This window comes from Saimiri boliviensis, chromosome 9 (assembly GCF_048565385.1).
Source record: "Saimiri boliviensis isolate mSaiBol1 chromosome 9, mSaiBol1.pri, whole genome shotgun sequence".
NCBI classification, from domain to species: domain Eukaryota; kingdom Metazoa; phylum Chordata; class Mammalia; order Primates; family Cebidae; genus Saimiri; species Saimiri boliviensis.
Window position 1 is genome coordinate 95,785,114 of NC_133457.1, and position 24,580 is coordinate 95,809,693.

The 24,580-nt window shown below is 44.6% G+C and overlaps 1 protein-coding gene across 1 annotated transcript; it reads left to right on the top strand.

Moving 5' to 3' along the window:
- Nucleotides 1-4,258: 4,258 nt before the first annotated feature.
- DEFB123 (defensin beta 123) lies at nucleotides 4,259-15,345 on the top strand. Its single transcript, XM_039479667.2, has 2 exons — nucleotides 4,259-4,381; nucleotides 15,096-15,345. The coding sequence occupies exons 1-2, from the start codon at nucleotides 4,324-4,326 to the stop codon at nucleotides 15,239-15,241; spliced, it is 204 nt and encodes a 67-aa protein (XP_039335601.1). The 5' UTR covers nucleotides 4,259-4,323; the 3' UTR covers nucleotides 15,242-15,345.
- Nucleotides 15,346-24,580: the final 9,235 nt, after the last annotated feature.

The window sequence follows — 24,580 nt, forward strand, 5'->3', positions numbered from 1 at the left end:
AGCTGGGAATTGTGTCACTCACACGTGCCATTAGCTGCCCACGGGTACAGTTCGCTCTGGGACAGCCTGCCTTTTTCATGCTCAGTCACCATCCCAACACCCCCACATCTACAGTGTGAACCCCACACCCCTGAGCTCACACACCTCCCTTTGTCCACCATCATTTTTAAGGGACCAGCAAGAATAAATCATACAACACCCAGAAGGATACTTTTTTAAATATATGTCAGCACTTGTTATAACCCAGCTTAAAAATCCTCCAAGACTCCATATCACAACCAGAAAACAAAATCCACAATCTTTAATGCCCTACAAAGCTCTATATTCTCTGGCTTAGAAATCCACCATTATCATGGTTCTAATGTAAATTAAGGAAGCTCCTTTTTTCAAATGCGGCTGCCAGTTTGAGAGCTGAAGAGTAAAGAAAAAAGGACGCTCTTTCCTGTCTTAGGGAGAATGTGTCTATTGGATTATTTCCAGTCTAAGAGAGGAAGCCTTTGTTCCCTGTGGGGACAGCACAGGGCAGGCCCCCCATCTCAGGGCTGCTTCCTGTGGACTGGTTTTAGGGGTGACCCACGGAGGCGCCACGCCCCCCCATCCGTTCTGGGAACCCCCCCCCCCGCCGTTAGGAACCCGCCCTGAGCCCCGCCCGCAGCCTCCTGGGGCCTCGCCTCCGTCCTCCTGGGGAAGCTGCGGAACCGGAACCGGTGCCCGGCGGAGGGACCCACGGCGGGACTCGCTCCCTCCCCTCCCCACGCGGTGGGACGGCGGCTCCCTGGGGCTCCCTGGGCGGCTCCTAGGGCTTTTGCGGGACCTTCCGCTCTGTTGCCACTGGGAGGAGTTTGCGGGGCCGCAGCCTCGGGACAGCGCAGCCGGGGCACCTCCAACTGCTCTACCCACAGACGTTGGTTTCCTCCTTTCAGGGGTCAGAAGCCCGAGGTCAGCGGGTCTCAGGGTTTGGTTCCTTCGCTGGCCCCTCCTGGGCTGGGAGCGGGCATCTCCTGGGCCCCCTCGGGCCACCCGCCCTCTGCGGGTCTGAGTCTCCTCTCCCCACAGGGACCCCGGGCAGTCGGGATCAGGCCCACCCCGGGGGCTTCGTTTAAACCATGAGTGACCTGCTCCGTGTTCCCAACCACCTTCCAATCAGGCCTGTTCTGAGGGACTGGGGGGCCAGGCCTTCCACGCAATGTGGGGGACACGCTTCAGCCTGTAACTCAGGATTCTGTTATTCCCTCAGCCCTGCACCCAGAGTGGCTCTGGGGGTGGGGGTGGCAGAGAAGGGGGTCGTGTCTGTGTAGCGGGGTCCCTGCTGTAGACGTTTCCATCACTTCTTTCTATGGACTTTAACGCTCTTAATCTTCAAGGCAGCTGCTTGCTTTTCATGTCACATCACAGGCAGAGAGGGGTTAAGTTGGAATCACTTGTCCGGAATGGCACATCTGCAGTGTGGGGACCAGATCAGCCAGAGAGAAAGAACTAAGTCAGGGGTCTTGACCTTGGCACGGTCGGTTGGCGCCTTGGGCCAGGTCATGGTTATTGTAGGGATGGTCCTGTGCACTGTAGGGCATTTGGCAGCATCCCTGGCTCCACCCACTAGACGCCGCTGGCAGTCATCGCTTGTGGCAGTCTTGGTGGCTCACACCTGTAATCCCAGCACTTTGGCAGCCCGAGGCAGGTGGATTACCTGAGCTCAGGAGTTCAAGACCAGCCTGAGCAACACGTGGAACTCTGTCTCTAGTAAAATACAAAAAATTAGCCGGGGGTAGTGGCATGCACCTGTTATCCCAGCTACTAGGGAGGCTGAGGCAAGGGAATTGCTTAAACCTTGGCAGCAGCCGGGGACGGGGAGGTGCGGAGATTGCAATGAACCGAGATTGCCCCACTGCACTCCAGCCTGGGCAACAGAGCGAGACTCCGTCTCATAAAAATAAAAATAAAATAAATAAATAAATAAAAAGCTCCAGACACGGCTAAAGCTTCCTGCGTTGATACTGCAGGATCAAAATCACACCCATTGGGAACCACGGACAAAGTGCATGGGTCGACGGAAAGATGACCCATGTTTGGGAATTTGGTTCTCTCACAGACCCTAGCATGCGGTTAAAATACGTAGGCAGAGTCGGGTGGGATTCCAGTCTGCACCCACATTCGAGGCATGAAGCCAGGCTCCTCGTGGGTTGGTTCCCAAGGATGGCAAGGAATGAACAGACAAGGCCTCCCACGAACAGCCCTGAGGAAGGCCTGGCAGTCTCTGTGAGAAGCACCAGGGCCCAGTTTGTCCCCTGATATGGGCCTGGGAAGGAGCTGGGCCCATCCATTCCCTCCTTACCCAGAAAAGTGATTTCTAACCTGGGTGTGGGACGGCCCCAGCTGCCCTCAATGGTTTTGAGGCCCAATGCTGTGAAAAGTCTCCAAGCAAAATGGTTTTCTATTCTGTGACAAGTGTTAGGGAGGAAGCAGCGTGGGGGAGGACAGGCCCTGAGAGAAAGGGACAGGAACGGGAGCCTGGGGAGGGGGGATGGGAAGGGCTACCTGCAGGAGTCGGGGTCCCCTCCTGGATGCCTCCCATGTAGCTGGGCAAAAACTTATGGCAGAAGTCAGGAGAGTCGTGTACAGAAGCACCTGAAACAGAAACAGCCCGATGACCCCCACTCGGAGGCCACCTGCAAAGAGGGGCGCACAGCAGGACAGGAGAATCACACTCATGGTCTTTTCCTTCCAGAAGCACTTATGACTCCTGGAAGTTCAAACTGCTGGGCTGCAGGTTTTGAAGGGGGTTCCGGGACAGTTAACTCAACCAGTGGGCCCTGGACTTCAAGGGCAATTTGCAAAGGATTTTAAAGAGTGAGTCTGGGGGCGGCGGAGGCACTGTGACCGGGCCGGGGCTTGCCCATGGAGGCTCACTCACAGCCTTGCCCAGGGATACTCGAGGCCCTGGGCGTGGAATCAAGTGAGATAATGGGTAGTGACCGCGCCAGTTGTACGTGCTCAGGTCCTCCTCGGGAAGTGTTTATAGTTCCTGGGGACAAGCAGTGTACAAGGCACGGGTAAGAAATGCCTGGCGGTTTATGTGGGAGGCCTGGAGATGGACCCGTGTTCTGATGTCTCTGGAGTCTGATGGCTGGGGCTGAGCTGCCCATCCTCGGAGATATCTAAGTTGGATGGGACAGCTGCCCATTGGCAGGGACATGTGCAGAGATCAGAGACTGATGGTCTCCGGTCCCTGTGGGCCTTCGTGGTGGGTGGACATTGGGAGAAGGCATCCCAGAAAGGGAAGTAGAAAAAGACAGCCGGGCGAAGTGGCTCACACCTGTAAGCCCAGCACTTTGTGAAGGGGATCACTTGAGGTCAGGAGTTCAAGACCAGCCTGGCCAACACAGTGAAACCCTGTCTCTACAAAACACACAAAAATTGGCCGGGCATGGTTGTTGAAAGGTCACCATCTAATTTTCGTTCACAGGGATGGACCTTGGAGGATTAAAGTCCAACTATTTTATCTGCACCTAAATGGGCAAGCCTGTGGTGTAGTCAGGTTGCAGGTTGTCTTGCCCTGGTCTGCTGACTGCAAGAGCCTGTGCCAGGCGCAATAAAAGCAGAGTGTTTCAAGAGATGGCATCTTATCAGCATGTGCCTTGGACTTTTTTTTTTTTATGATGGAGTCTCACTCTCTTGCCTAGTTTGGAGTACAGTGGTGCCATCTTAGCTCACTGCAGTCTCTACCTCCTGGGTTCAAGTGATTCTCCTGCCTCAGCCTCCTGAATAGCTGGAATTACAGGTGTCCACCGCCACACATGGCTAATTTTTGTATTTTTAGTTCAGATGGGATTTCACCAGGTTGGCCAGGCTGATCTCGAACTCCTGACCTCAGATGATCCACCCACCTCGGCCTCTCTGAGTGCCGGGATTACAGGTGTGAGCCACTGCAGCTGATGTTTCTTTGTTTGTTTGTTTGTCTGCTTTTGCCTCATTTGCTCAGAGCAAATCCAGCTGGACTGAAGGAGGCTGGGTGGCCACCAGAGCTAAGTCTCCACTCTGCCAGCCTCTCCTCCCTAGATGCTTGTTGGAAGCTGCTGGTCAAGACCAGTAAGCCGATGGTGGTTTGGAGCTGCATGGAAGGACGGGTAGTATTAAGTCTTGGGCCCTGGACCTTGATGGCTGCCCTCTGCCTGCTGACCTAAATGACGAGGGGAGGTGTGTCCACTCAGAGTAGGAGGGCTATACCCATGGGCAGCGGAGGGAACGTGCCGCAGGCCAGGCACTCCCCCTCTCACTAGCTCAGCAGTGGCATCGGACTTGCAGCTTCGCTTCGGGCCGTCTTGAGCCATGAAGCTCCTTTTGCTGACTTTGACTGTGCTGCTGCTCTTGTCCCAGCTGACTCCAGGTAAGCTGGTAAGCTGGACCTCCTCCAGGAAGGGGCAGGGCTTGGAGACTGAGGGCCTGGTCAGGGAATCCCAAGGACTACAAGGATGATGGGCTGCACGTTGCCATCTGACACCATGTATAGGAGGCAGGAGGTGCCTCGCCAGCAGCAGGTGCCAGACGATAGATGCCAACGACCACATCCAGAGCTGTTCTCTCAGCCGCTCCATCCCTCCTCTCCCTGCTCGGCTCCAGGGAGCATGTGGGGGTGGCCTAGTGTGTGAGGAAGAGTGGGAGGGGTGAGCAAGAGAAGCAGGAAAGAGGAGAGGCAGGCATGGCCCTTTTGCAAATAGTCCCCAGAATGAACTAAGCTTTGTGAAGATCATAGCCATCTTAATGGGAGAGAAACGCTCATTTGTACTGTAGCTGTCTCTGTGCCAGACTCTGCGCTGGAAGCTAGGACCACGGAGATAAATGACATGGCGCCAGGGCAGCTAACTGGGGAGACAATTAAATGGCATTTATAACCCAAGGTGACATGGCTGTGACAGTGGGAAGCCACGGGGCTGGTCCAGCCCAGTCTAAGGGTCAGGAGAGTCTTCCTGGAAGGACATCCTGAGTTCTAAAAAGTGAACTGGAAATAGAAAAGGAAGGAGAAGAGGGGAAAGCAGGAAGGGTGTCCCAGGCAGAGAGGTCATCAGCCTATGCAAAGGTCTGGATGTGGTGGACAGCATGGTAGCCTCGGGGACCTGCACAACATGGAGGGGTGGGTTAGGAGAGAGGCAGGGGTAAACTGAGGAAGCATCCAAGGTCCAGGTGTCAGTGGGCCTTGAATGCCAGGTGTGGGACCCATGGGAAGGTTTAAGGAGAGAAGGACCCTGGTCAGACATACCCCACCCACCAAATCCAGTATGAGCCACCTATCCATTCCTGCTTATCTGGCAGAAGTTTCTACCCACCCTGAGGCTGTCAGCTAACCTTACTACAGAGTCAGAATGTGTGAATTTCCTAAACAAGCTGACCTCAGTCCTTGTGTCTTTCTGAGGCCCTAAAACACCATTCACCTGGAGTAGAGAGGAAAGCCCGAACTCCAGGTTAAAACCTGACCCATCATTTTCTGACTGTGACCCCCAAAAAGAAGCTGAGCTGCTCAGAGTATCCATGTCCTCATTTCTCAAACTGCAGTAACAACATCAAGTACGTAACAATATCAGGTTGAGGGAACAACCTTGAACACACTGAAATTTTGGTCTGCAAAAGAAATGTGGCTTCTTGATTCTCATAACTCACTGAACTTTCCCAGGAACTTCAATTCTGACTGTGGAAGTTAGTGATGGGAGGAGCAGGACTAGAGAGGTAAATGACATGGTGTGAGGAGGGCAAACTAGGGGAGACAGTTAAATAGCATTTACAACCCAGGGTGACATGGCACATAGGGGCTGCGCCTGAACTCAGCAGTTAAATATTTGTCTTTTCTGGCTTAAAATGATTTCTAAGCTAATTCAATCTCTTTTGAATAAGTATTACGTCTTTCAGCATGTCTCTTTCTTCTATCACCCCTTCTCTTTCCTGGGATAGTATCTGGTTTTAAGGAAAAGTAACTCGATATGACATCAATTAATTAATTGGTTTATTCAGTAAATACAGTTGAATGGATTTCTTGTTTCAAGCGCTGTGATGGGTGCTAGAGGTAGAGCAGTGAACAAAACAGAACGAAACAAGATAAGAAAAATCTGTCTTCTTGGAGCTGACATTCTATTGGAGGACTCAAAGAATTTGAAAAATAAATGTAACATATTGTACGTCAGATGATGAGTACCGTGAGCAGAATAGGCAGGAAAGGAAATAGTGAACACCAGGGGAAGGTGATTTGCCTTTTTGTTGTTGTTGTTGTTGTTTTTGAGACAGCATCTCCCTCTGTCACACAGGCTGGAGAGTAGTAGTGGCATGGTCTCAGCTCACTGCAACCTCCACCTCCCAGGTTCAAGCAAGTTTCATGCCTCAACCTCCCAAGTAACTGGGATTACAGGCACACGCCACCATGCCCAGGAAATTTCAGTATTTTTAGTAGAGACGGGGTTTGGTCATGTTGCCCAGGCTGGCCTTGAACCTCTGACTTCAAGTAATCTTGCTTGCCTTGGCCTCCCAAAGTGCTGAAATTACAGCTTTTGCCACCATGCCTGATCTTTGCCATTTTTAAGGGGGTGCTTGTGGAACATCTCACTGTGACCTGAAGGAACATCCGGGGTGAGCCATGTGGATATGTAGGGAAGAACATTCAAGCTGGGGGAAACAGCAAACGCGAGGGCCCCGGGATAGGAACATGAGAAGGTGGGGTCGGGTCCTGTGCTGGACCCTCACTGACTTCGGGGATCACATCCCTCGATGGATGTGGTCAGTGAGTGTCCTGCTAGCACTTACTAGTGGATTTCATGGCTGATGAAATCTCTCAGCAATATTGGGGTTCCCACTGACTTGACCCTTCATCTCAGCCAGATATTCCATCTGGTCCCCAGGTTAAGGCTGTTCACACTCTCCCTTACTGCCTTCTGCGCTATGGGTGTACACTCGGCAGGTCCCTCACTGGTTTTTCTTTTCTTTCTTTTTTTTTTTTTTTTTTTTGAGACAGAGTTTCGCTCTCATTACCCAGGCTGGAGTGCAATGGTGTGATCTCAGCTCACCGCAACCTCCGCCTCCTGGGTTCAGGCAATTCTCCTGCCTCAGCCTCCTGAGTAGCTGGGATTACAGGCATGCGCCACCATGCCCAGCTAGTTTTTGTATTTTTAGTAGAGACGGGGTTTCACCATGTTGACCAGGATGGTCTCGATCTCTTGACCTCGTGATCCACCCGCCTCGGCCTCCCAAAGTGCTGGGATTACAGGCGTGAGCCACCGCGCCCGGCCCTCACTGGTTTTTCTATCTCAACCAGAGACAAGAGAACTTGGGGACCTTCTGGATCTATTTTATGCTGCAAAGAGCTGAGAGCAACGTTCAGCCATGTCCCTCAGCCATTTCTAATCCCCCTTCAGGTAGCACCATGCTGTACTGTATCCATGCTGCAGATAAGAATTTCTCTAAGGAGCTACCAGTTTCCCTGAGCTATGCTCTAAGAGGCAAAGAGTAGGTGTCCTCTGCTTCGGCAATTTCTTCCAACCAATCTGGGCATTCATAGCAAGAGATCCTCTTGCCCCTACCTTTCTCCTGTTAATTATCTCTACTTCCCGAGTGTTCAGGTCAACCAGTAGACTGCTAGAGAAAGATGCATGAAAGGCCTTGTCCCTAGCTTGTTGGCGCATCCACCATCAGGCTGGAAAAGTGAGGCACGGGTTCTAGCAGGACTGTCAGGCCCACTGCTGCTGCTGTAGGAGCTGGATTTAAATTTCCAGCTTCCCTGGAAATTATGAGCAGAGTATTTCCCCTCTACTTCCTGTTGGGTATGGTGGTGGTGACAGAGGTTGAATGGAAGCGACTTTAGCTGGACTCTCAGCCTTAGCCTCCTATAGCTTATGGTGAAATGGGATTGTCTGAACCCTCCAGGTTCACCTAATAATGTATAATGGAGCTCTTTGAAATTTGGAAATCCCTGAACTTCCTTAATCAACATTGGTCCTTAAAGTTGTCTTTCTATGTACAACCCTTATCTCATTAGAGCTGAGCAATGAGTTTTTTGTTCTGTTATTCACCATTCCCCCAAAGCCCAGAAACTGCCCAGTTCTGCTTTTTGACAACCAATGGGTATCATGATTAAAGGAGATTAATATAGGCATCACTTTAATATTTTCAAAATATTGTCATACTCACCATTAGGTTAATTGTGGGAATTCAGGAGACCTATGTAAAGCCCAGAAACCCAACAGAGATAAGATTGAGGTGGGACATGCCACCTGCCCTTCCATTACACCCTGAGTTCTTTCTTTATAATTTCCATCATACTCTAGTTAATTAAATATCTGGGTATCCATTTTTTTAATGGCTCTTTCTCCCCTCACTAGACTGGAAGTTCTCTGAGGGTAGGTGTCTCATTCATTTATAGTTTTTTCTCCAGTACATAGGCCTCTCAGTCTATACATGTAAGTATTTCCCTGGCGTAGACATCTGGAAAGGAATTGCTAGGTAAAGACTGTGTATAGTTTTAAAATGCATAAGTTATTGCTCAGTAGCCTCCACAGATGCCAAAAAATAAAATAACATAAAATAAAAAGTTTATGAGACCGGGCACAGTGGCTCATGCCTGTAATCACAGCACTTTGGGAGGCCAAGGCAGGTGGATCATGAGGTCAAGAGTTCAAGACCAACCTAGCCAACATAGTAAAACCTCGTCTCTACTAAAAATACAAAAATTAACCAGGCATGGTGGTGCGTGCCAGTAGTCCCAGGTACTTGGGAGGCTAAGGCAGGAGAATCGCTTGAACCCAGGAGGCAGAGGTTGCAGTGAGCCGAGATCGCACCACTTCACTCCAGTGCCTGGGCAACAGAGTGAGACTTCTGCTAAAAAAAAAAAAAAAAAAGTGTATGAGTGTCATTCCCCTTACTCACCAATAGTTCCTCTTGATGCTCTTAAATTAAAAATTGAGATTTTGTTGTTAAATGGTGGCTTTTTCCTTATCTTTTTATAAAGTAAAACAGACTTGCAGATACTGAAAACCACATAATACAAGTGTGCAGCTTAATGGAGGTTATAAGTGCACATCCTTGTAACCACCGTTCAGGTCAATGAACAGAGCATTGACAGTCACCCCAAAAGCATCTCCACCTATTTCATCCATCACAATTGTTTCCATCCACCAAATTAGGCATTCCCCTGACTTTTACAGCCACCAGTTATTTGCATTCCTTTACAGTCTCATTGCTAAGGGTGCATCCCTAGATACCCTATTTATACTGTTACAATCTGATATCTCTTAAGATTCCTTAAATTTTTTAATTTACTGGTTCATCTTCATCCCTTTCTTATCTTTGCAAGTTATCTATTGAAAAAACGTAAGTCATTTGATCTATAACTTTTGACACAATATAAATTTTGCTGATTGCATACTCAAGGTAAAATTCAATGTATTCCTCTCACTTCTGCATTTCCTGCAAATTGGTATCTATATCCAGAGGTTTCGTCAGGCTCAAGTTCTCCCATTTTGGCAAAATCTTTGGTGGTGATATGTTCTTTCATTAGGAGGCATATAATATCTGGTTGTCTGTCTTTTAGGACAGTAGGAATCATTTATGCTCAAAGCCTGGATCCATTAATTTTTGGGGCATTACAAAATGGTAATATTCTGTTAGGTGATATTCACTAGTTAGCTGGAACAGTCATATGAAAAAGATACTCCTCATTGTCTACTATTCAGTTTCTTAGCGGTACAGTTTATATAGAAAAGACAGAATAGGGCTGGGCACAGTGGCTCAAGCTGTAATCCCAGCACTTTGGGAAGCTGAGGTGGGTGAATCACAAGGTCAAGAGATCGAGACCATCCTGGTCAACAAGGTGAAACCCCGTCTCTACTAAAAATACAAAAAAATTAGCTGGGCATGGTGGCACGTGCCTGTAATCCCAGCTACTCAGGAGGCTGAGGCAGGAGAATTGCCTGAACCCAGGAGGTGGAGGCTGCGGTGAGCCGAGATCGCGCCATTGCACTCCAGCCTGGGTAACAAGAGCGAAACTCCGTCTCAAAAAAAAAAAGAAAAGAAAAGAAAAGTCAGAATACATGCTTGATGGTTTTTCTTCATTTATAAATCTGCAAGATAGCGATCTATTGTCCTATCATCCCCCAACTGTGACAAAATTGTTTTTATATCATTACAAATGCATGGATTTAAATATATTTAATGAATTTGCATTCATTACTATCTTAATCTTACAGAAACTGACATTGTCTCATCCGTGGCTGGGGGAGCCTCTTTAATATGATCCTGAGCCTTATTTTACATATCCCTGGTAATCTTTGATAGCTTCCTTGTGATCAAGTCCATCTTACAAAGACCACAAGGACATATCAGCAATCTGACAGTTAGATCTATTAACCTACCACAGCAAAGAAAACAGCACGACACACCAAAGGGCCTCTGGGTGGTTGTGGAGGTGCAGGAGGAGTCACCAAACAAAGAAACAGTAGGGTTACTGTAGGATTAAGGGAAAAGGCAGATTCAAGTATAATGTAAATGAAGCAGAGTCTGATAGACTTCAAGGCAAGGCAGGGCCACAGGGCGGTGTGTAAAGGAATTTACATCAGACCTAGGCTGAGAAAGTGATTCAGGATCCCGTTTCCATGGAAAGCAGAAAATGAGGAGAGACGTGGAATTTTATATTCCAAAACCCCTTATCTGACACCCAGCACCTGGCTCTGAAATCAAGGCTGCTTTTCTGTATCGAAAAGGCTCCGTTCCTGAGGGAAGAATATAACGTTTCTTTCTTGCTGATATGATTTCAAATACAAAGTTTCCAAGAGTTGTGATTAGAGAAAGAGTTTCTCAGCACTTCGTTCTTTTGTTAACAAAGGCAGTTTCAGGCTTACATTGGCTATCTGGAGTGACAAGATAGTCAAGGCCTGTCTTGTGCAGATCCTGCACCAGGTTTTGAATTCATTCTAAGTTTTACAGGAGATGTCTTTACCCCAGTCTCCCTTCAAATAAAAACATGCAAATTTGCACATTGTGTAACAACCTTAAAACAGGATACTGTACTTCCATTTCAACTCTCCCAGCCTTTGTGCTATTGTCAAACATTTCACTTCTATGTATGCTATGAACCCCGCAGCCCAGTGCTGTTAGTTTATTTTAAACAATTATCTTTTAAAGAAATATCCTGGGAGGTGGAGTTTGCAGTGAGCTGAGATCACGTCACTGTGCTCAGAGTGGGCGACACAGTGAGACTCCATCTCAAAAAAATGAAAAAATAAAAATAAATAAACATTGGAGAACAAAAGTTGTTTACATTTACCCACACGGTTATCAGTTCTGACTTTCTTTACTCCTTTATGTAGACATCCAGATTTCCCTCTGGCACCATTTTCAGCACCGAATTCTTTACAGAGCAAAAATATTCTAAAAATGGAGAAATAAAGACTTTTTCAGATATTCAGGCAGAAGACCTGAATAACTTCCTTTAACATTTCTTATACTAAAAGCTTTTGGGCCGGGCACGGTGGCTCACGCCTATAATCCCAGCACTTTGGGAGGCTGAGACGGTGGATCACGAGGTCAAGAGGTCGAGACCATCCTGGTCAACATGGTGAAACCCCATCTCTACTAAAAACACAAAAAACTAGCTGGGCACGGTGGCGCGTGCCTGTAATCCCAGCTACTCAGGAGGCTGAGGCAGGAGAATTGCCTGAACCCAGGAGGCAGAGGTTGCGGTGAGCCGAGATCGCGCCATTGCACTCCAGCCTGGGTAACAAGAGCGAAACTCCACCTCAAAAAAAAAAAAAAAAAGGCTTTCAGTGATCAATTATCCCCGTTTTCAAATATCTGAAAAAGTCTTTGTTTCTACATTTTTAGAATATTTTTGCTCTGTAAAGAATTCTGGGCTTTTTTCCTTTTATTACTTTAAAGATCTCTACCATCTTCTAGTGTGCACTTTTTGACAATAAGTCTTCTGGGCTTCTTTTTTCTTTGAGACAGTCTCACTCTGTCACCGAGGCTGGTGTGCAGTGGCATGACCACAGCTCACTGCAGCCTTGACCTCCCAGGCTCAAGTGATCCTCCCACTTCAGCCTCCCTAATAGCTGGGACTAACAGCACACTGACACTCCCAGCTAATTTTTTTTTTTTTTTTGTAGAGATAGGGTCTCACCTAGGCTGGTCTCGAACTCTTAGGCTCAAGTGATCCTCTCACCTTGGCCTCCCAAAGTGCTGGGATTTCAGGTGTGAGCCACCACACCCAGCCTCTCCTATTATTTTTCTCTTTACTCCTATGTACACAATGTGTCTTTTCTTCTGCTGTTTTAAGATTTTTCACTTTCATGTGATTTTTACAATTGGATTATGATATGCTTTTGCATGCTTCTCTTTTAGTTTTATTAAGCTTGTAGTTCACTGAGGGTCATGGTTCTATGGACTTACAGTTTTCATCAAATTTGAAATTTTTCAGCCATTATTTCTTCAAATACTTTTTCCGCCCCTCCATTCTCCTCTCTTTTGGCATTCCAATTGTATGTATGTTAGACCACTTGCTATTGTCCCATGGGTCACTGACACTCTGCTCTTTTTTCCCCCCATCTTTATTCTCTCCATGTTTCATTTTGGATGATTTCTGTTGCTGTGTCTTCAAGTTCATTTATCTTTTCTTCTTCAGTCTAACCTGCTATTGATCTCACTAAGTATATTTTTTGTTTAATAGTTAATGTTTCATCTCACATATTCCATGTGAATGTTTTTTACATCTTTATTTCTTCTCATGCTCATGGTTTCCTCTACCTTTTTTACTACTTGGAGCATATTTATCATAGCTGTTTTATCATCCTTGTCTGCTACTTTCATCATCATTGTCATTTCTGTGTCAGTTGATTTGTTTTTCTCCTCGTTATGAGCAATATTTTCTTGCTTTTTTTTTTTGTATGCCTGAAAAATATTTTTACACTTTTGGTTTCTGTATTTTCTTGTCATTCTCTAAAGAGTGTTAGATATTTTTCTGGCATGCAGCCAAGTTAGTTGGAATCAGATGAATATTTTCAAGACTGACTTTTAAGCTTTGTTAGGATGGATACAGGATATTCTTTAGTCTAGGGTTAATTTAGCCCCCACTAATAAAGCAATAGCCTTCTGAGCACCAAATGCTACAAATTTTACAGGGTCTTTCCATTCAGGCAGGTGGAAACACAAGCTATTCCCAGACCTATGCAATGACTGGGAATTGTTCTGCTTACTTCTTTTTATTTTTATTTTTATTTTACTTTAGGTTCTGGGGTATATGTGCAGGTCATGCAGGGTTGTTGCATAGATACATACTATATATATATAGTATGCATACTATATCTGGCATTTCTCCCCATGTTATCCCTCCCCACCCTTCCCACCCCACACTGTCCCTCCCCTAGCCCCCTCAACTTCCCCCAGTGTGTGATGCTCCTCTCCCTGAGTCCATGTGTTCTCATCATTCAACACCCGCCTATGAATGAGAACATGCAGTGTTTAGTTTTCTGTTCTTGTGTCAGTTTGCTGAGAATGATGGTTTTCAGATTCATCCAAGTCCCTACAAAGGACACAAACTCGTCATTTTTTATGGCTGTATGGTATTCTATGGTGTATATGTGCCACATTGTCTTTGTTCAGTCTATCATTGATGAGCATTTGGGTTGGTTCCAAGTCTTTGCTATTGTAAACAGGCTGCAATGAACATACGTGTGCATGTGTCTTTATAGTAGAGTGATTTATAGTTCTTTGGGTATATACCCAGTAATGGGATTGCTGGGTCAAATGAAATTTCTATTTCTAGATCCTTGAGAAATCACCACACTGTCTTCCACAATGGTTGAACTAATTTACACTCCCACCAACAGTGTACAAGTGTTCCTATTTCTCCACATCCTCTCCAGCATCTGTTGTCTCCAGATTTTTTAATGATCGCCATTCTAACTGGCGTGAGATGGTATCACAATGTGGTTTTGATTTGCATTTCTCTAATGACCAGTGATGATGAGCACTTTTTCATATGTTTGTTGGCCTCATATATGTCTTCTTTTGAAAAGTGTCTGTTCATATCCTTCACCCACTTTTGAATGGGGTTGTTTTTTTCTTGTAGATCTGTTTTAGTTCTTTGTAGATTCTGGACACTAGCCCTTTGTCAGATGAGTAGACTGCAAAAATTTTTTCCCATTCTTTTGGCTGCCTGTTTGCTCTAATGATGGTTTCTTTTGCTGTACAGAAGCTCTGAATTTTAATTAGATCCCATTTGTCTATTTTGGCTTTTATTGCCATTGCTTTTGGTGTTTTAGTCATGAAGTCCTTGCCTGTGCCTGTGTCCTGGATGGTTCTGCCTACATTTTCTTCTAGTGTTTTTATGGTGTTAGGTTTTATGTTTAAATCTTTAATCCATCTGGAGTTAATTTTAGTGCAAGGTGACAGGAAGGGGTCTAGTTTCTGCTTTCTGCACATTGCTAGCCAGTTTTCCCAATGCCATTTGTTAAACATGGAGTCCTTTCCCCATTGCTTATTTTTGTCAGGTTTGTCAAAGATCAGATGGTTGTAGATGTGTGGTGTTGCTTCTGAGGTCTCTGTTCTGTTCCATTGGTCTATGTCTCTGTTTACTTCTTTTTGGTGTTTTGTTTGTTTGTTTGTTTATTCCCAGGCCTTTGGTAGTTTCCTCTCACACATACACAGAAAGGCACTTAAAGACAAGAGGGTGGGCCAGGCATGGTGGTGCATGTCTATAATCCTAGCTACTTGGGGAAACTGAGGTGGAAGAGTCCCTTGAACTTGGGAGGATGAAGTTGCAGTGAGCTGAAATCATTCCACTGCACTCCAGCCCTGGTGACAGAGCAAGACTCTGTCTCCAGAAAAAGAAAAAAAGAAAAACTCACACACAGCAAGGCTTTATTCAGCTGATGTACACCAAGATCACTCTCTCAAAGGTGGGGAGCCAAAAAAATGGGGTAAAGGAAAAACAGTAATAGGTTAAAAGGGCCAAGGCAAGGGAAACAAGGGACCTTCTATCACATCTATTTCCATCTTTTTACAGGCTTTTCAGTCCAGAGCCTACTTCTTAAGACTGACACCGTCTCCCTTTATTTCATTCTGCTTTGTGTTAGGGGGCACCCAAAGATGCTGGAATCTTCATGGCAAATGCCGCCGCAGATGCTTCAAGAAGGAAAGGGTCTATGTTTACTGCGTAAATAGTAAAATGTGCTGCGTGAAGCCCAGGTACCAGCCAAAAGGAAGGTTGTGGCCATTTTAAGTCCTTTGAAGCTGAAATCGTGAAAATGCAGTTGAAGTTACTCAGTGAATTCCCATGCTCTATCAATAAACACGTCTGACTGATTCCTATGTTTGCCTGTTAGTGAACCCCAGCAGCTCTCAGAGTGCCTTTCAGGCGGTTTGCGATGTCAAAACTGTTTTCATAATAATAGTAAGACTTTTTTTACTTTTTTAAACTTACTCTTTCACAAGTGTATAGTGGAATTTTCTAGAATATACATGACATATAATGACATAATTGTTCTGGCAGCTAATGAAAGATGTGCTAATGTGCTCTTGTGTAGAATTTTTTTAAGTAGAAGGCTTAAGGTGTAAGTATGTTCATTTTCACGGATTCATGTAATTTGTTCTCAGTAATTCTACTGAGAACTCTTACAAACTATCTTTGGTTATATTATTAACTGTAACTATTAATCTCTATGCCTTTATAATCATCTAATAAGTCATTACTTGAAAATCCCACAACTTACCTTGCACCACAAGAAATAAGAACACTTTGTCATCTTGGTTAGCAGAGGTATTTTGTTCTAATTTTTTATTTTTTATAAAGATAGGGTTTCACTTTGTTACTGTTACGTATAAAATTTTTCTTTTTGGTGCTGCAAAGAAAAATTAGTACTGGGCCAAAGGAGCTCTCAGCAAAGCAATTCTTTTTACTTCCCGCAGAAAGGGTACTCCCATTAGCAACCTTGTCATGAGAGCACAAGGAACAGAGGAAAGCAGACATATTTATTTCCTATGCATTTGGGGTTGTCCTTACTGCTGTGACTGATCTCCATTGGCTGGAGCCAAACTTCACAATCTAAACTAAAACCCAATTGGCTAATAACTTGAAACTTTTCTAAACAGGTAAAAGCAATGGAGAGCAAAAAGAGGAAGTCCAAATAAGGGAGGGGCATAGGCTGCAAGCTCGGACATGCCTGTGAGAATGTCCAGCACAGATATCACAGTTAAAGTACAAGGACAATTGCTAGAAGCCCTATCCTATGTAGCTGTTAGACATGCTTACAGGCTAAAAGGACATGTCTTACAGGCATGTCTAACAGCTACATAAGATAGTGCTTCTAGCAAAAAAGCAAGAAGACTTTCGAAGACAGTGTTTAAAACAAACTATTATTTCTAACATTTATGAATTTTTCTTAAGAAAGGAAACTTTGAAGAGAAACTTTTCTACTTCCCACAGTTATTCAGCCTGGATTTGAACTCCTGGCCCACCTCAGCCTCCCAAAGTGCTAGGAATACAGGAATGAGCCACCACTCCCACGGGGCCTTGGAAAGGTATATTAACAACAGTCCTAACTGTCTAACAGAAGAAAGGACATGCTCTCCCTGAGGGAAAAAAAATAACACCTATTTTAGTCTCTATAGTTCTCTTAAGTACAATTTCTGGCATAGATACAATTTTTAAAAATATATAAGACATGCACAGAAGCAGGAAAATATGACCCATAATCAAGAATAAAAGTAGTCAAATAGAAGCTGACCCAAAGATGGTGATGTGGTTTGGATCTGTGTCCCCGCCCAAATCTCAGGTTGAATTGTAATCCCTAGTGTTGGAGGTGGGGCCTGGTGGGAGGTGACCGGATTATGAAGGTGGATCCTTCATGAATGGCTCAGCACCATCCCTTTGGTACTGTTCTTGTGATAGAGTTCTCACAAGATCTGGTTGTTTAAAAGTATGTGGCACCGCCTCGCTCTTCTCCTCCCCGTGCTCTGGCCATGTAAGACAAGCCTGTTCTCCTTCACCTTCTGCCATGATTAACAGTTTCCTGAGGCCTCCTCAGCAGCCTTTATGCTCCGTGTGCAGCCTGCAAAACCATGAGCTAATTACACCTCTTTTCTTTATAAATTATGTGGTCTGACACATGGAGTAGTTGTTGGAATTAACAGACAACTTTGAAATAACTATTATAAATATGTTAAAGAAATTAGAAGAAAAGATTGAAAAGAAAATGAATGAAAGGATGAAGAATTTAAACAAATACACAGAAAAATAGTGTATTGTTTTCCATTGCTGCATTTCAAAACCACCCCAGAACTTAGTAGACGAAAATAACAACTATTTGTTATTTTTCACAATTCTGCACAATAATTAAGTGGTTCTTCTGATATTCTCACATGAGGTCATTCATGTCACTACATCTCTCTTCACATAACCTCTCCACCTCAAAGAAGTTGACCTTGGCTTCTTCCATCTTGATGGGGTCCAAGAGCCTCCCAACATGCTAGGAATACAGGAATGAGCCACCACTCCCGGCCCGGCAAAGGTATATTAACAAAAGTCCTAACTGCCTAACGGAAGAAAGACATGCTCTCCCTTAGGGAAAAAGTAACACCTATTTTAGTCTTTATAGTTCTCTTAAACACAATTTCTGACATATATGGGTAAACCTCAACATGTGGCATTTCTCAAATTTCTGTTTGTGTTACATTTGCTGAAGCCCCAAGTCATATGCCAGTCACTGTGAAAGAGCACTACATAAGGGCATGAATACTAAGAGGCTGATTCACTGCATGATGGAAACTCTAAGAATAAATTGGGCCTTCTAAACTGAGACATACTAAAATTAAGAATTTATTGGATGGTAAGCCAGACATGGTGGCACATGACTGTAGTCCCAGCTACTCGGTAGGCTGAGGCAGGAGGATCACTTATGCCCAGGAGTTTCAGCCTGTAGTATGCTATGATCATGCCTGTGAATAGCCACATGTGAATAGCAACATAGTGAGACCCCACCTCTTAAAAAAACAAAACAAAACAAAACAATGTGTTGGATGGGTTTAACAGCAGAAGACAGAGCATTGTAGAAGAATGAATCAGTGAACTCAGAGATAGATCAATAGAAAATATATAAATCTATTGATATACAGAGATAGATCTATTGATATACAGAGATAGATCAATAGAAAATATATAAATCTATTGATATAAATATATTGTATACAAAATATACAAATCAATAGAAAATATACAAAATATACAAGCACTTTGGAAGGCTGAAGCGGGAGGATCACATGAGTCTAAGAGTTCAAGACCAGCCTGGACATCATAATGAGACCCCATCTCTATTTTTCTTTTTTTTTTTTAGACTGGGGGGGGGGTCTCACCATGTTGGTTGTGAACTCCTGCGCTCAAGCAGTCGGCCTGCCTCACCCTCCTAAAATGCTGAGGTTACAGGATTGAGCTACCAAGCCCAACCCCACCCATCTCTATTTTTTAAAATAAATTTAAAGTTGAGAATGAGGAAGAATAAATATTTTTAAAAGATGACAGCTGAAAATTTTCCAAAATTGTTGGAAGACATCAATCCATAAGAAGTTTAGTGAACTCCAAAGCAGCATAGACACAAAGAAAATCAAACCTTCAGGGCACAGTGGCTCATCCCTGTAACCCCAGCACTTAGGGAAGCCGAGGTGGGCAAATCGTCTGAGGTCAGGAGTTCAAGACCAGCCTGGCCAATGTAGTGAAACCCCATCTCTACTAATAATACAAAAATTAGCTGGGCATGGTGGCATGCACCTGTAAACCCAGCTACTCAGGAGACTGAGGCAGGAGAATCGCTTGAACCTGGGAGGCAGAAGTTGCAGTGAACCAAGATCCTGTCACTGCACTCCACCCTGGACAACAGAATGAAACTGTATCAAAAAGAAAAAAGAAAGAAAAGGAAAGAAAATCAAACCTGAGCATATTATAGTCAAACTACTAACCAAAGAAAAAGTACTTCTCAGTACCTATAAATATTTCATACAAAACATGTTCAAGAATTTCTGGGAAAAGATAGAAAATCTTATTGAAATACAATAGAGAAAGCCTAAATTAATTGAGAAAAATGCCATGCTTAGGAATTATAAGTCTCAATATCTTAAAGATGTCAACTCTATGCTAATTATTCCCTAGATTCTATAAAATTCCAACAAGATTTTTTCATAACTTGTTCAAAATTGTGTATGTGTAAACAAATATTTTGTTAGGGACACAAACATATACGATAAAACTTTAATAAAAGCTAAAGTGCATGAGATTTCCTTCCAGGTTACATCTAAAGTGTTTACTGTATTTAAAAATGAATATTCATATAGAAACAAGGAATCCAAATGCTATGTTCCAAAGATGTTATGCTTACTGGACATGCTGGTTTACCATGTAATTATGAAATCATTGAACACACACGAGTTCACGGTGTCACAAGTGACTCTGAAGTAGGTATTTGGCAATTCGTCCTCCTGAAGGGTGCAGCTAAAGCTGGATACTGAGACCAAAGTCAAAACTGGGTTTATTCCTACAATGTGAGCTCCGTACAGATAGGAATTTATCCGTTTTGCGCACTGCTGAGTCCTCTATACTTAGAATAATGGCTGGCACATAGAAGGTATTCAATAAATGTAAGTAGAATTAATGAAAAACAAAAAAATTGCTGATGCTAGCACGGCGTAGGTGAAAATCATCAACTTAATACAGTTGGGACAACGATGGAAATCATTAGGAATCCCAAATCAGAGAAACCTTAGTTTCGGCCAGGGGTTCACTGGACTTAAGCCAGTCTACTGCGGGTTCAAATTAGGAGGAAAAGGAGCAAAATTAATGAACATGTACAGAATGTTGGAGTTATAGCATTGAAAATTGTGTCTCGGCTGGGCTCGGTGGCTCACGCCTATAATCCCAGCACTTTGGGAGGCTGAGGGGGGCGGATCACTTGACCCCCGGACCAGCATGACCAATATGGTGAAACTTCGTCTCTACTAAAAAAAAAAAAAAAAAAAAAAAAATAGCCCGGCATGATGGCTCGTGCCTTTAATCCCAGCTACTCAGGAGGCTGAGACACAAGAATCGCTTGAACTCAGGAGGCAGAGGTTGCAGTGTCGGAGACCACAGATACCGTATCTCTCCAAAACAACAAAAACTCCCCAGCCAATTCCCAAAATAACCGCTAGAGGGGAGTATCTCCCCTTGAGAGTCATTGATCTCCTTAACGAGAGTCCTGAGAAAACAATGCGTCTCACTGAATCACCAAACTTTTTTTTTTTTTTCCCCAAGGAATCCAGAATTTATTTTATTATTATTTGTATTATCATTATTGTTATACTTTAAGTTCTGGGGTACATGTTCAGAACATCCAGGTTTGTTACATAGGTATACACATCAAACTCTTTTATAAAGAGACAAATGGAGCTGCATCATAAGCACAGATAATTTACCCAGACTCAACTACATGTGCTCAGAAAAAAAGAGACATTTAAAGAAAATAAGATTTTGGGTGGGTTTTTTCTTTTTTTCTTACTTTTTTGAGACGGAGTTTCGCTCTTGTTACCCAGGCTGGAGTGCAATGGCGCGATCTCGGCTCACTGCAACCTCCGCCTCCTGGGTTCAGGCAATTCTCCTGCCTCAGCCTCCTGAGTAACTGGGATTACAGGTACGTGCCACCATGCCCAGCTAATTTTTTGTATTTTTAGTAGAGATGGGGTTTCACCATGTTGACCAGGATGGTCTCGATCTCTTGACCTCGTGATCCACCTGCCTCTGCCTCCCAAAGTGCTGGGATTACAGGCGTGAGCCACCGCGCCCGGCCTTTTCTTACTTTTTAAATCAACTTTGTTTTGCCCTTCTAAAACATCATGTAAATGGAATTACTCAGCATGTATTTCTTTGTGTCTCTCTTCTCTCAATATAATGTTTTTGAAATTAATTCATAGTGTGTGTATTGGTAAATTATTGCTATTTATTGAGTAGCATATTGTATGGATATAACTCAGTTTATCCATTTATCCGTTGAAGATTTGAGCTGTTTCCATTTATGGGTTATTACAAGCAAAGCTGCTACAAACAAGGGTAGAGAAGTCTTTGTCTATTAACAAATTAAATGACATATGTATATTTAATGTTTCTCTTTGTTTGTTTGAGAAGGAGTCTCACTCTGTCATCCAAGATGGAGTACAGTGGCGCCATCTTGGCTGACTGCAACCTCTGCCTCCCAGGGTCAAGTATTCTCCTTCCTCAGCCTCCCGAGTAGCTAGGATTACAGGCATGCACCACCATGCCGGCTAATTTTTGTATTTTTAGTAGAGGCAGGTTTTCACTATGTTGCCCAGGCTGGTCTTGAACTCCTGACCTCAAGTGATCCACCTGCCTCAGCCTTCCAAAGTGCAGGGATTAAAGAAGCAAGCCCTAAAATGCAATTTAAAAAAAAAAAAAAAAAAAAAAAAAGGAGGAAAAAAAAAAAAAAAAGAAGTGAGCCACCATGCCCAGCCTATTCTGGGTATTTCTGTACAATGAAAACACTAATGATTTTAGTTTTCTTATTTGTGCTTCTCTGTTAACATGTTTCCCAATGAACATATATTACTTTTACAATTAGAAAAAAATATTAAAGATACAAATAATAATGACTCTGGAGCCTGGCACAGTGGCTCATGGCTATAATCCCAACACTTTTGCGAGCCCGAACGAGGCAGGAGGATTGCTTGAGGCCAGGAGTTCAAGACCAGCCTGGGCAACATAGCAAGACCTTGTGTCTACAAAAAATACAAAAATTAGCCAGGCATGGTGGTTCATGCCTGCAGTCCCAGCTACTGGGAAGGCTGAGATGGGAGGACTGCTTGAGTCCAGGAGTTCAAAGCTGCAGTCCGTGATTGCACCACTGCATTCCAGCCTGGGCAACGGAGCAAGACTGTCTCCAAAAAAAGACTGACTCTGGGAGACTAAATCAGGCAGAGGATCAGGGCAGAGTTCCAGGTTCACCGCTTCCTAGGTGTATGATGTGGGCAGCTTTCTTAGTTGCCTGACAGAGCCTTAGTTACCTTGTAGAAAAGGCAAAGATAGGCCAGCTGCAGCAGCTCACACCTGTGATCCCAGCACCTTGGGAGGCCAAGGCAGGAAGATCACTTGAGTAAAGAAGTTCAAGACCAGCCTGGGAGACATAGCAAGACCCCATCTCTACTATATCTCTACTATATATATGGCAGGTATGGCGGCACCTAGCTCCTCAGAGGCTGAGGTGGATCACTTGAGCCCAGCAGTGTGAGGCCCTGGGTTAAAAAAGAAAGGAGAGAGACAGAGACAGAGACAGAGACAGGGAGACAAAGAAGAAGGAGGAGGAGGAGGAGAAGTAACAACTGGCTGGGCATAGTGCTCACGCCTGTAATTCCAGCACTTTGGGAAGCCAAGCTGGACAGATCACAAGGTCAGGAGTTTGAGACCAGCCTGACCAACACGGTGAAACCCCGTCTCTACAAAAAATACAAAAATTAGCTGGGCGTGGTGGCGCGTGCCTATAATGCCAGCTACTCAGGAGGTTGAGGCAGGAGAATCGCTTGAACCCAGGAGGCGGAGGTTGCAGTGAGCCGAGATCGTGCCATTGCACTCCAGTCTGGGCAACAGAGCAAGACTCCATCTCAAATACACACACACACACACACACACACACACACACACGTATGTATGTGTATATATATGTGTGTATGTGTATATATGTATTTATATATGTATATATATATGTCTGTATATAGGTATGTGTGTGTGTGTGTGTATATATATATATATATATATATATATATATATATATACACATACACATACAACTGTGGGAATTCATTGAGGTGATACAGATAAAGCAATTGGTACTTTCTTTTTTTCTTTTCTTTTGAGACACAGTCTCCTCAGTTGCCCAGGCTGGAGTGCAGTGGCACAATCTCTGCTCACTGCAACCTCCTCCTCCCAGGTTCAAGCAGTTCTCTGCCTCAGCCTCCTGAGCAGCTGAGATTACAGTCACCCACCACCACGCCCGGCTAATTTTTTTTTTTTTTTTTTTTAGTAGAGCCGGAGTTTCACCATCTTGGCCAGGCTGGTCTTGAACTCCTGACCTCGTGATCCACCCACATCGGCCTCCCAAAGTGCTGGGATTACAGGTGTGAGCCACCATGCCCAACCAAGCAATTGGTACTTTCTACAGGGTACTTATATATCATCATCTCAACCTTTCAATGCTTCCTTGAGTATAGCCTGTTCTCGGAAAAAGCCCTTCTGAGCACCTATCCAGGTAGCTTCCTTCTCTAGCATCCCAGAGCCACCGGGCTCACCTTACACATCTCCAGCGTCAGGGGGCTCCCTTCCTCCCAAACCTGCCCCATCATGTGTGGCTCCACTCCTTGACATGTCACGTGGGAACTCTCTGGCCTTGAACAAGTCACTTTCCCTCTCAGCTTGTGGACCTCACCTGTGAGGTATTTTGGGGAATCTTCCACCCCAGAATTGGCTGGTCTCTTTGGCTTGCTGGGAGTATCCTGATGACTTAGGAAGTTGGATGTATGCTTAGGTGAGGGTCTGTTTGAACACTGAGAGGAAATGGGCAGTTCGTGTGTGAGGCTTAATTTTCAGAAAACGATCTAGTCTGTTGGTCTTGGCTTCAGTCCTAAGTCATTAGGATACCATATCAAGAAACACAGGAGAACCCTTTCACTCTCAGTAGGGCCTGCCTCTCAAGCCAAATGCACCATCTCATTCCGGATTCCAGGAGCTTATAACTGATTACTATTATTCACTGTTACTATCAACTCACATTGTTAACTCTTGTCATTATTAACTCTACCTTTCTTTTTACATTGCTTCTATAAAGTGCTCATCTCCTGATAGTATAATTATCCCCATTTTTTTTTTGTTTTTTTTTTGGTTTTTTTTTTTGAGGCAGAGTTTCACTGTTGTTACCCAGGCTGGAGTGCAATGGCGCGATCTCGGCTCACTGCAACCTCCGCCTCCTGAGTTCAGGCAATTCTCCTGCCTCAGCCTCCTGAGTATCTGGGATTACAGGCACACGCCACCATGCCCAGCTATTTTTTTGTGTTTTTTGTTTGTTTGTTTGTTTTGTTTTTTTGTTTTTTTGAGATGGAGTTTCACTTTTGTTACCCAGGCTGGAGTGCAATGGCACACTCTCGGCTCACCGCAACCTCCTCCTCCTGGGTTCAAGCAATTCTCCTGCCTCAGCCTCCTGAGTAGCTGGGATTACAGGCACGTGCCACCATGCCCAGCTAATTTTTAGTATTTTTAGTAGAGACGGGGTTTCACCATGTTGACCAGGATGGTCTCGATCTCTTGACCTTGTGATCCACCTGCCTCGGCCTCCCAAAGTGCTAGGATTACAGGCTTGAGCCACCGCGCCCGGCCATTATCCCCATTTTATGGTTGAGGAGACTTTCAGAGGTTGAATAATTTTTCCGGAGTTGGACAGAGAGAAAGTGATGTGGCCAGGACTGGAACTGTTTACAATGGTCATTAGCGCCCACTCTGCTCAGGTCCCTCACCTCCGTCCACGGACCATTTCTCCCACAT